Source organism: Hoplias malabaricus, chromosome 7, assembly GCF_029633855.1.
Source record: "Hoplias malabaricus isolate fHopMal1 chromosome 7, fHopMal1.hap1, whole genome shotgun sequence".
In the NCBI taxonomy this organism is placed as follows: Eukaryota; Metazoa; Chordata; class Actinopteri; order Characiformes; family Erythrinidae; genus Hoplias; species Hoplias malabaricus.
In genome coordinates, this window is record NC_089806.1 from 2253457 (window position 1) to 2266790 (window position 13334).

At 40.6% G+C, this 13334-nt stretch overlaps 1 protein-coding gene across 1 annotated transcript in view; it reads right to left on the reverse strand.

The window, feature by feature from the left end:
• The window catches only part of LOC136701612 (zinc finger protein 850-like), a 38081-nt gene extending 30776 nt beyond the window's left edge, over window positions 1–7305 (reverse strand). The window contains exons 1-2 of the mRNA XM_066676240.1: window positions 7204–7305; window positions 4706–6233 (exon numbers count right to left, since the gene is read on the reverse strand). Coding sequence (XP_066532337.1) covers window positions 4706–6118 — 1413 coding nt within the window. The 5' untranslated portion in view covers window positions 6119–6233; window positions 7204–7305. The remainder of the gene's footprint in view (window positions 1–4705; window positions 6234–7203) is intronic.
• Window positions 7306–13334: the final 6029 nt, after the last annotated feature.

Genomic DNA, 13334 nt, shown 5'->3' on the forward strand with positions numbered 1-13334 from the left:
TGATAATGTAAGACACTACTCTAAAATGTATGACTACTGAACTAAAACCAAAAGAATTTGTTATTCCATACATGAGATCTCTTCCTCAAGAAAAGTGGTCCCCTTCAAAACAAGACCAAATTTCAGTCAATCCACTAGTTACCAATCCTTATGTTTGTGTAAATATGTAAAATAAAGTACAAAAAAATAAAAAAAATGTGGATCTCCACGATGGCCGTGTAGATTGGGCTCTCAGGTTTAACAACACATCCATTACATCTGTAGATCAATCAGAGGCATTGCTCAACCAAGGAAGAAGGAAAGCAACCAAGCTTCGGCGCCTAACAGACGCGCATCGCAAGAGACAATGCAGACAGTTTTATGTGGCAATTGCAATCAAAAATGTTGGGGACTTTGAAGATTCTAAAGGAAGATTCCAAATTAAATTTAGAAAAGTGCCTGAAATGTTCTATTGTTTTGACCATATTTTGATAAACGAAGGTTATTTCAATATCTTTAAAAAATTATGAAGAAAAAAAATATGCCTCTAGTTTATTCACTGCCTCAAGATTTGAGTATGTAATTTCAGATGGAAAAAAAAACCAGGAGTGTTTAGAGGTTAAAAACCAGCATGAAAAATAAAATAAAATAAATAAAAAAATAAATTGTGATAATATATTGTCCATTTATACTTGGAGTCTATATTGGACTTTATATTAGTATGTTGGAATGTAGTTTACATACAGTGCAAATAAAGGCACAAATACAGAGAATGCACGCTTTATCCCACCTGTGTTCCCACACCTCATTAACCCCCGCCCCCAGGTATAGGGTCTAGGTATATTTCAGTAATGTGAGATTTTCTCCTGTTTCCTTTTTACCTAAAGAAAGGTAGGTCTGAGCCTCGTCTCTGTTGTGAGCAGAGAATTTGATTATTTAGCCCCTGGATGTAGTCTTCACTCTTGGATGTAACTGGATCCTGCTGATATTACTGGAAGAGCAACTGTTCTCTGAACAGGTGAAGGGTTTATAGGTATGCAGACATTCTTCTGCTGATGCAGTAAGTGATCTGTCCCCTTTTTCATGTTCCAACACTTCTGAAGGAACTGACTGTAGGCTCTGTATCACTGGATCTCCAACCTCCTGCTGGACAGACTACAGGCAGTGTACTCACAAGCAATGTTGATCACCAGATGATGATAGGGGGGCCTACCTGGAGAAGATCAAACACTTGAAGAACTGGTGCCAGGATAATAATCTCCTCCTTAATATCAACAAGATGAAGAAGCTGATAGTGGACTGCAATAAGAAGCAGAGAGAGAAACTGCCACTATGTTTACATCAACTGAGTTGTGGTGGAAGTGTGGACAGTTTGAAATACCCTGGAGTTTATATCTCGCTGGTCCAGCCATAGTCATACCACATGGACTCCAGAAAAGAAGGGTCCTCTACCTCAGACATCTAAGGGACTTCAGACTGTCCTTCAAGCTTCTACACCTGTACCATCTAAATAATCCTCACAGGGAACATCACAGTCTGGTTTGGGAAGAGCACCAGGCACGAGAGGAGGTTATCACGTTCGCCGCCCAGCGCTGGGATCTTGGGTTCAAGTCTTATCTGGGTGGAGTTTCCATGTTCTCCCCATGTCTGCGTGGGTTTCCTCTGGGGTTTCCAGTTCCCCACAGTCCAAAAACATGGAGGGTAGGTGAATTGGCTTCTCTGATAACTGTCCTGGTGTGTGAGTATATGAGTGTGTAAGATCGAAGATTGCATCAAACAGGGCATGCCCAGTTCACATTTGGCTGCTTGTAGAATCTGATTAGCTACCCCTCCTGCTTTTCAGAGCTTGTTCTCAACTCCATGTACACAAGAAGAGGCTTCTTTGTCACATGAAGTTGTACACGAGTGTAAAAAGGTGCAGCTATATTTGGGTCAGGATGGAACCAATCTAAATAAAAATTACAAATGAATTCACCTGTTCCTTTTCAAATCTTAATGTGAAAAACAAAATGTGATCTCATGATTGTCAACAGCAATATACTGGTCATTATTATCATGCTCACACAATATGATAAGTGACTAATCTTAAAATGTACTCCCTTTTCAAAAGACATTCAAATAGTGTTCAAGTCAGCACAATGCTGTTACCATTATCCATGTATGTAACTTCAGCTGAGATGGTGCTTGTTGCTTTCGCAAAAATAATTAAATTGTGCTTGCATTCCTTTCTTCACATGCACTGGCATCAACTTGACAAAACATCAAAAGACATCTCTTGTTTGCATATTGGACAGCAGCCCTGCAATAGGAAAACAAATATACAAGAACAAAAAGTCTACCATTAGCTTGCCACTGATCCTACAGGACAGGATTTTCATTGTCAAATGTATTCAACAAAACTAAATATGGTATTTTCACTAAATGAAATGTATTTCCGGAACCCACCCGTTCCTTATATAAGTAAAACATTTTTATAATCAGAAGACAATAGTCCAGCAATGGCCAATAAATGTAAAGTATTTAATTACCCTTTCCATCCCACAAAATAAATTTATTTTAAAATGTTGCTAGATAGTGTGAAGGTAGTTTATTTTTATTTGCATTATAAACACTGATCTCCTTTTCATTAACACAATTTCCTTGTATCTACACTCACTGTCTATTTTAATAGTTCCAATTTCTATATAAGAGCACTTTGTAGTTGTACAATTACACACTGAGGTCAATTTGTTTCTCTGCATACCTTGCTATCTCCTTTTCATCCTGTTCTTTAGTGGTCAGGACCCCCTCAGGACCACCACAGAGCAGATATTATTTGTGTGGTGGATCATTCTCAGTGCAGCAGTGACACTGATGTGATGGTGCGTTAGTGTGTGTTGTGCTGGTTGTGCTGTGGTAGATGTGGGGCTGTTTGTACCACAATTCCACTTAAAAGAACTATCCCAATAATTGACTACAAACTGCAGCACACCAAATCTCTGTGAAAATCAGTAATTTGACATTTATATTAAAATAATTCAGCAGATAAACAGTTATCAAAAATTATAACAAACTGCATGGCTGAGGCGAGCTGGACTCGGGAGCTCAGTCCTCACCTCTTTCTACAGGTGCGTGGTGGAGAGCGTCCTGTGCTCCTGCATCAATGTGTGGCACAGCTGCAGGCAGGAAAGCACTGCAGATGTTGAAGGCAATCTGTCGGTGTCAGCCTCCCCACCACCACAGACATCTACACCTCCAGATGCAGGAAGAGGGCCACCTGCATCACCTGCACAAGGACACTCACTTTTTGTCCCGCTCCCCTCAGGCAGGAGGCTACGGAGTATAAAGTGTAGAACGAACAGACTGAGAAACAGCTTAATTCCAGAAGCTGTAAGACTTGTAAACTCCACCACCTAGCATTACACAAACGCATGGAAATGACACTTTCGAGGACACTTAGTAACTTTACTCACTCAACACTTTATCTACACTTAGGGCTCTTTGTTACGGCTATTCATTCATTCTTACCTTCTATATTCATATTTATTTTGTGCATACCAATATTCCTCTGCTTTATATAAAAATAATTATATTATTTCTTTTTTTTTATTTTATTCATTAAGTATTATAACTCTTTGGGTGATCACAGTTTTGTTCCACCCTATGTACCACATGTGATGCGAATGACAATAGTGTTTCCTTGAATCCTTGTTACAGTATGTTCTTTCACACATTGAAGAAAATGACTTTTCCAAAGCAGTGATCACTATATATGAAAATGTAAAACAATGCCGTTTTTTGAGTGCCAAAACCTAGTGACTAACAGAGCAATATTAATGTTCCGTGTCCACATGGGTTTCGGGATGTTCGGGATGTCTCTCACGGTCCAAATACACGTGGATTGGCTACTCAAGAGTGTCCATAGATGTGTGTGTGTGTGTGTGTGACTATGCAATGGACTGCTGCCCCCTCCAGGGTGTGTTCCTACATTGTGCCCAGTGATTCCAGGTAGAATCCAGACCCACCATGACCCTAAGCAAGATAAACTGTTACAGACAATGAATGAGTCAATCAATATTGATGTTTATTAACAAGTAAAAAGCCTTGGTCAATTGTGAAACTTCAATTGTCAATTGTAAAGTTCCACAGCCAACAGCATGACAATATCAGTGTCTCCATCTTTCTTAAAAGGAATTTCTACAAATATGGGCAATCACAGCTCTCTCTGGTTATTTCCATTCCAAAACTAAGCGTCTTCAAGGTGAAGAGGTGCGTTTGAGTGGTAGCTGAAGTATAACTTGTATATAAGTATTTGAATTACTGCAGAAACTCTTGTAACACGAGTTGTTTAGTGTTAACACTTTCTGCAATGTAGTTAGGTGTCTCCTGAGTTTGGAGACATTTACACCTTAAGTGATCAGAAACAGCAAAAATATGCCTATATTTCCCACCTATGGAGCAGTCATGAGTAATATCCTCAGTTCTGTCCATTTTCTAAAAATACTGCAAATGCCTCTGACATAAGCAGAGAGAGAGAGAGAGAAACTGTAGCATACCAGACCGAGCCAATTCATCTTTTCACTCATTTACAGACACTGGTTTTCAGCATGCAAACAGACTAGGGAGCAGCAATTGCATTTCTTATTACAATCGTAAACCCTTTAATGCATTAATGAATCTTTACATCCCGATATCTGAAGATACTCCCACACTAGGTGCAGCGGTCCTGCTTCTGTCCTGGGTGAATGCGCTGATGTTTCTCGAGCCTACTCTGTTCATTAAAACTTTTCCCACACTCTAAGCACTGATACGGTTTCTCTCCTGTGTGAATGCGCTGGTGATTTTGGAGATGACTTGGTTTATGAAAACCTTTCCCACACTCTGAGCACTGATAAGGTTTCTCTCCTGTGTGAATGCACTGGTGTTGCTTTAGAGAACCGAGGTAAGAAAAACTCTTGCCGCACTCAGAACATCTATAAGGTTTCTCTCCTGTGTGAGTGCGCTGGTGACGTTTTAGAGTACTCGAGTCAGTAAATCTCTTCCCACACTCTGAACAGGAATACGATTTCTCTCCTGTGTGAATGCGCTGGTGTTTTTTTAGAGTACTGAGATGAGGAAAACGCCTGTCACACACTGAACAGGAATATGGTTTCTCTCCTGTGTGAGTGCGCTGGTGAATTTTTAGAGTATTCAACTGAGTGTAACTCTTCCCACACTCCGAGCACTGATACGGTTTCTCTCCTGTGTGAGTGAGATGGTGTCTTTGAACACTAGATAGTTTAGTAAAACTCTTCCCACACTCTGAGCAGTAATATGGTTTCTCTCCTGTGTGAACGCGCTGGTGATTTTGGAGAAGACTTGGTCTATTAAAACTCTTCCCACACTCTGAACACCGGTACTGTTTCTCTCCTGTGTGAGTGCACTGGTGCGTTTGGAGATGACACTGTAAATGAAAACCCTTCCCACACTTGGAGCACTGATACGGTGTCTCTCCTGTGTGAGTGAGATGGTGTCTTTTGGCCTTAGACAAACTATTAAAACCCTTTCCACACTCTGAGCAGAAATACGGTTTCTCTCCTGTGTGAATGCGCTGGTGATTTTGGAGAAGACTTGGTTTATGAAAACCTTTCCCACACTCTGAGCACTGATATGGTTTCTCTCCTGTGTGAGTGCGCTGGTGTTCTTTTAGAGATCTGTGTTGAGAATAACTTTTCCCACACTCTGAACATTGGTATGGTTTCTCTCCTGTGTGAATTCGCTGGTGACTCTGAAAATGATTCTGTTGAATAAAACGCTTCCCACACTCTGAGCACTGATACGGTTTTTCTCCTGTGTGAATGCGCTGGTGTTTATGGTGAGAACCCTGGTCATGAAAGCCCTTCCCACACTCTGAACATTGGTATGGTTTCTCTCCTGTGTGAATGCGCTGGTGTCTCTGAAGATGACAATGTTGAATAAAACTCTTCCCACACTCCGAGCACTGATACGGTTTCTCTCCTGTGTGAATGCGCTGGTGTTTTTGGAGGTTATTCCGTTTCTTAAAACTCTTTCCACACAGTGAGCAGTCGTATGTTCTCCGTTTGTCTGTAGTTTTCTCTGTTTTTCCAGCAGATGTGTCACTGTGGAGAGTAGAGAGAAACCGCGCATCCACACTCTGCATTTTCACATTTAATCCACTTTGTGTTATATTCCTTTTGGTGAGTTTGTGGAAGATAGGTAGGAATTTCTTAGACACCAGGAGCAGGAGACAACACCAAAAGTGATGTTTTTCTTTTCTGAAAATGAAAGAGAAAAAAAATGTAAAGTCAAATGTAACAAATGTTATAAAGTGGTAACAGTAGTAGACTGTGCTGCAAATATGACTTTGACACTCCAGTGTTTTAAATGCCCAGTGAAGACAGGGTGGGGTTGGGTGGAAGTGTAAACACTGGTCTGTGACTGAATTATTTCACCTGAGGGGAGATGATCTACTTCTACCTCAGATGGACAGTTCTATTCAGTGACTACATTCCAGAAAATACAGAGACCTGTCACTGGACTGGTGCAGGTTGGGGATGTTTCTAACATGTGTCACATTTAACTGATCAGAATAGTCAGGTTCTTAGTGTAATCAATAAGAGTAATCAATTATACAATAAAAAGTAAAAAGGTACTCTAAGCTGAGGATAGATAGCAGTACAAAGGGTGTTTGCATATTTATAACTGTATTGAAATAAATACCACTGTATTCTGATCTGATTTCCTGAATCAATTAATGGCACATAAATAGAAACTTTAGCAGGAGAGAAAAAAAAGCTTAAGTATCAATATTTTACATAAGTATTGATCAATACCAAAACCAGCTTTGGTATCAATATTATCAATATTTGGATCAATCCGCCAACCTCTACCCATTACCAATGTTAAGTGGGAGCTAGAGAGGTATAAAGCCCCTCAGCATTGGGCTGTGGAGCAGTGGAACTGTGTTCTTTTTAATGAGTCTGGTTAGTGTTGGTGGAGGACCACCTTTTTACCTCATAAACCATTTACCTCATTTACCCAACGAGGTCAAAAGTATGAGGACACCCGACCACCCCACAGTACCAGCTAAGAGCTAGCATTAGCCTCCTGAGCTGAGTGTGGAGCAGCTCCCACATTTCCCCCATTCTCCTTCTTCCTTTTCAGAGAGAGAACATGTGTCCCCCGTTTCTGTGAGAGTTCAAACCCAGTGTAAACAGTGTGGAAAAGTCTTACACAGATCTTTACCTTCAGTAAAACACCTCCTGATTTATCTCCAGCTCACAGCTCTCCTGCTCCTCACTCACACAGTCCTCTCCCACAGCACCGTCCTGCTGTGCTCTCATTGGCTGCAGCTCTACACAGCTGCGCTCTGATTGGCCAGCAGCAGCACTACAATATAAAATAAAAGTGCCTTCCATCATGTAACAGGACCAACTGAGCCACTCACTGTGTCAAACTAAAAGTCATTTAAGTAAGAAATAAATCTCATCTAATTCACTCACTCTTTCAAGTGTCCAAACTCTGAGTATATTCTCTGTCAAAAATAATCCAGTTACCATGCTATTAAATAAATTAAAAGATAGATAGATAGATACTTTATTGATCCCAGAGGGACATTCGAAGCATCCAGTAGCTGTTCCACATACAAGAATAAAATATAAAAACAAAATAGAGAACAGTAAAAAAAAAAAATAGAAATATACAAAAGAAGAAATATAAGGACTGAATATACAGTATGTAAAAAAATACGATAATGGCAACAAAATAGCAAAATGGAGCTGAATACACAATATAGAACTGAATATAGAATATAGAAGTGTGTGTAGAACTAAAATATAGACTATAAAATAAAAAAATAAAATGGCAAGTAAAAGTATAATATAAAATACAAAATAGAGTATAAAATCTATAAAATAGAAATAGAAAAATTTCACAGTGTGATGGAGGTAGTGCAATTAGCCAGTGTAAACCAGTAGGGTACAATAAAGTTGTGCAGTTGTAATGCAACATTTGCAACAAAATATGCAACATTTGCAAATATATAGTGGTATAAGACTATTCAATTGTCCGGTGTATAGCACAGTCACAGAATTATTATTTGCTGTGCTGAGATGAGTTGAATAGTCTAATGGCTTGAGGGACAAAAGACTTCCTGAATCTGTCCGTGGAACAGGACTGGGACAACAGTCTTACGTTGAAAAAACTCCTCTGCCTGATGACGGCACTGTGCAGAGGGTGGTCAGTATTTTCTATAATGGTTAGCAGTTTGCTGAGGGCCATTTTCTCTGCCACTGATGTTATGGACTCCAGTTCTGTTCCCAGCACAGAACCAGCTTTGCTTACCAGTCTGTCGAGTTGCCCTGCGTCCCTCTTCTTAAGTTAGGGTTTGGTTTAGGGTTAGGGTAAAGCGTTAAGAGTTAAGGTTGCCTTTTCATTAGGGGTTGCCAGATATTCATGTCTCTTTTTACGAATACTATGATAACATTTTAGTCAATTTTCAGTGATGATGCATGGAGATAAAATGGAGAGACAAAAGGTGGCTGAAACTCTTATTATAAATAATGAAAGAGACATTTACTGACCTGTTTCCTGGTGGGAATGCTCCACAGTTCATTTGCTATTCTTGAGGGGTCTGTGGGCCCTGGGGAGGGATGCTGGGACCAGGCTGTGTACACAGCAAATTGGCTAGTGTTGAAATCACAGTGTTACAGGTTTTAGAGTTAGTGTTGATGTTCTGGTGTTAAATTTGTTTGGGTTTACACAGCTTGGTGTAAGTATGATATCTAGCATGGTGTAATACTACAGTGTTCACAATGTCCAACACTCCAGAGTGTTAATTTCTTCATCCAGGACATTTGAATCACTACCTGAAAATTTCTTATGTGACGCTATTTTTTGTGGTGCAAAGAAGCTGCAAAGACGGTGAGTATTTGTTATAATTGTCCTTATTTAGGTGCTGTATTCACTGTTTTAGTATTTTGATATGAACAGTATATTTGAATTATTTAAACAGGAACAGTATTCAGGTCTATCTACATAGTCCGTATTAAATGCCGCAGTTATCTTTACATTAATAATGTTACTGGCTTACTTTAATGTTCCTCGCATGAGTGCCATTCTAGCGTCAGTGAAATTGATAAACTTATACCAGTGTACCAGTATTCCACTTGGTCTGTAGTACGTGATATCAATTTCTATTACTAATTAATACATTTTAAAAAGTGTGTTTTCTAGATTTTGTTTTCTTTTTGTTTCACAAATAGCATTTGTAGTCTTATATTACCTGTATTGTCAGTTCTAAAAGTGTTCTCTAAAATATTTTTAGTCTTTATAATGTATACCCACATCTTGTTTAAGATGTTAGTGTTTAGAGGGTTTTTTCCTGCAGTTCTCTTATTGAATTATCTTTTTTTTTAAGATTTACCCATTATAGGCATTTTCTGCAGCAAAATGACATTAAAAGTGCAGTTTTTACAAAAGAAAAGTTTATCAAGATTGCAGAGCCCTGTTTCGAAGATTTCATCACAGAAGGTAGGTTATGTTTAAAAAAAAATCCAAACTACATTTTGAGCTAACATTTGTTGAGCTATAGTGATTTTTGGACAATTGTTTTTCACTTTTATTTCCTATAGTGACAGAGAAATTTTCTATACCCCTTGGCACAATCTTGAAAGTGACAGATGAGACTGGGACAGAGGTGGATCAAGATGTATTTGCTGATCTCACAACTTCAAAGGACATCTGCTTTGTTATCCAGGATGACTGTAATTTTATGTGATTTTCTGTTGCATAGATGACTAAATATGCATTTTCTTAATAGGTTTTTTGTAAGGATCTCACAAAACGATTGTTTTCACAGCCTCTGATGCCTGTCCTTGCCCAGCTTGACTGATACTATATCCCAGTCTATCTCAAGCAAAAATGGTGGGTGGCTACACACTTAAACAAATTAGACAAGAAGAAGAAATGTTGCAAAGTCCAGAAGCCAAGGATTTAAGGCCATGTTTAACCTCTCCAGAATAAGATTTTCTATTTGGATGTTGTCTGTAGCCATCTGTCATTAAAGAAGCTGTTTAACTGTTTCAGTTTTTTGTGTTGTTTTTAAATCTGTTCAGCTGATTAATGAGATTATTCTTATCAAACCTGGAGGTACTGCTGTGCTTAAAGAATATGAGGATACAGGAACTATTTGAGAACTATTAGCTCAAGAAGGCAGATGGTTAACATTCTTGCTGCTCAAATGACAGAAACACAGACGCATGTTGTAATGATAAATTTTAAGTTTTTTGGATTGTTGTTTTTCAGGAGAACCACACGACGACTTACAAAGAAGAAGTGTGCTCTTGGAATAATTAAATTGTTTCCTGTCTTTAAAGATCCACTTTCTCCATAAGTTATGAATTTATGTTGGATGCCTGCAGTAATAGCATGTGTTTTACATCTAATAATCAAATTGTGCTTTCTAATGTTTATCAGGAACATTTCTATGATGGTCAGAGTGGGTCTGGCTTTCTGGCATGGCGTATGAAAGCCATTCAGAGACAAAGCTTGCTGAGAAGTCAGATGATCTGAAACTAGAAACCACTTGAGGTCCAAAAGTTGGGAGAAACATTACCCACCTTGACAACCAGCTACCAGAAGAGTCCTGCAAAGGATTCCATACCAAGGACTCCAAACCATACCAGTGGCAAAGAGAACATACTGCTGAAAATGCATGAAACGTGAATACAGGCAACGGCTTATCCATAACCCTGAGACATCTTCTGCTGTCTCTGTATTCCCCCGAATGTTGGATACACAAGTATTGGTAATTTCATAAAATATTTCAGGTGTGAAATATTATGAATGAATCAAGTTTTGGGTCACAAAATTAGCTTTTTTGTGGTAATGTGTTTTAGGTACTTACAGATTTGAGCCTTCTACTTGGCACTGAAACAGCAACTAGATTACTGGAGAAGTGGCATATATCTTATAACACTAAGGCGGTCAAAGAAGCAGAGACCCTCACATCCAGACCCCTATTATAGTGGCTGCTGAGATCAGCCAGGGACCAGCAAGATGAGCAATCAACACATGACTCTCCAGGTATGTGAAATAAGTTCTTTGCACGCTGGCTGTGTTTGTGCAGTTTTTTTTCACTTGTCAGTAATTTGAACACGTGTAATGCATAGTCACACAAGATGTGGTTTACTTGATAATGTGCCCTTTTCACAGATGATGGCAACCATTGGTTTTAGTGTCTGCTATGCAAATGTTTTATTTTCTATCTAAAATGACCAGTAAAATTCCTTTTATCTTTCCACCATGAATGCCAATACCAAAAATAATCCTAATACAATGTCTTTGGCTTTGTGACATTGGCTCAGGCAGTATAGGTATGTCTGTTTTATATAATAACTTTATGTGCCTTGTTAAGGATGGAAAAAAATACTGTAAAAATTAATTGTATGTATCTATAGAATATGGTATTGCACATCAAACCAGATCTGACCTTTAAAAAATATATTTGGTGGAAATTTCCTTTAAATTTGGCATTACTTATCTTTATACCCTTTCTCTTCTACAGAGTGGGACAGCGATATGGCATCACTCTTTCTTTTGTTGTACCTTTTGCCACCCCATTCTCCTGGCAGGAAAAACGCCCAGAGGATCAGTGTGTGCCAGGCTGTGGACCATCTTGTCATGTTTCATAAAGTGTGGCACATATTTACTACCTTTTGTTCTTGTTGTTGATGATGAACCATACATTGAGACTCAGACGTTCATCTTGATTCAAAGAATGTCTCTGATTTTATTTATATTTGTAGTCTTGCACGAGCCCAGATGAGCACATCAAATAATTTGATCCCAAAACATCACATGATTCATTATAATGAATGTATTTGCCAGATTGGTCCATTGGTACATGGTTCGACTATGAGGTATGAAGCAAAGCATCCATCCATTATCCACCGCTTATCCGGGCCCGGGTCGCGGGGGAAGCAGAGAAACCCAGACCTCCCTTTCCCCAGCCACCGCCTCCAGGTCCTCCGGGGGTATACCGAGGCGTTCCCAGGCCAGTCGAGACATGTAGTCTCTCCAGCGTAGTCTTGGTCTGCCCCGGGGCCTCCTCCCCGTTGGACATGCCCGGAACACCTCACCAGGAAGGCGTCCAGGAGGCATCTGGACCAGATGCCCGAACCACCTCAACTGGCTCCTCTCAACGTGGAGGAGCAGCGGCTCCACTTCGAGTCTCTCCCGGATGTCCGAGCTCCTAACCCTGTCTCTAAGGGAGAGTCCAGACACCCTGCGGAGAAAACTCCTTTCAGCCGCTTGTACCCGTGATCTTGTTCTTTCGGTCACTACCCAAAGCTCGTGACCATAGGTGAGGGTTGGGATGTAGATTGAACGTTAAATCGAGAGCTTTGCTTTTCTGCTCAGCTCTCTTTTCACCACAACGGACCGGTACAGAGCCCTCATTACTGCTGACGCTGCACCGATCCGCATGTCAATCTCACGCTCCATCTTTCCCTCACTCGTGAACAAGACCCCGATGTATTTAAACTCCTCCACTTGAGGCAGGATCTCACTTCCAACCTGGAGAGAGCACTCCACCCTTTTCTGAGTACCTTGGACTCGGACTTGGAGGTGCTGATCCTCATCCCTACTGCTTCACACTCGGCTGCAAACTGGTCCAGCAAGAGCTGGAGGTCCTGGCTCGATGAAGCCAACAAGTGCACATCATCCGCAAACAGCAGACATGGAATCCTGAAACCACCAAACCGGACACCCTCCGCCACTTGGCTATGCCGAGAAATTCTGTCCATAAAAATTATGAACAGAACCGGTGACAACGGGCAGCCCTGACGGAGTCCAACTCCGGACTTACTGCCAGCCATACGAACAAGACTCCTGCTCTGTTTGTACAGGGACTGGATAGCTCGTAGCAAAGAGCCCAGTACCCCATACTCCCCGAGCGCCCCCCAAAAATACCCTGAGGGACATGGTCAAATGCCTTCTCCAGATCCACAAAACACATGTAGACTGGTTGAGCAAACTCCCATGCACCCTCCAGGATCCTAGCGAGGGTAAAGAGCTGGTCCTGAGTTGCCTGATGGTTTGCCAGAAACTTCTCGGAGCCGACCAAAAGTCGTTTTCCATGTTCTCACCAAACTCCTCCCACACCTGAGTTTTTGCCCACTCCTGCCTTACGCCTCTCACCCTGGGCAACTCCAGAGTGAAAGAGCATCCAGAGCCCATACTGTGTGTCGAGGTGAGCCCAACTATATCTAGCCGGTACCTCTCAACCTTGCGCACCAGCCCAGGCTCTTTTCCCACCAGAGAGGTTACGTTCCATGTTCCAAAAGCCAGTTTCAGTAACCGAGGATCAGAATGCC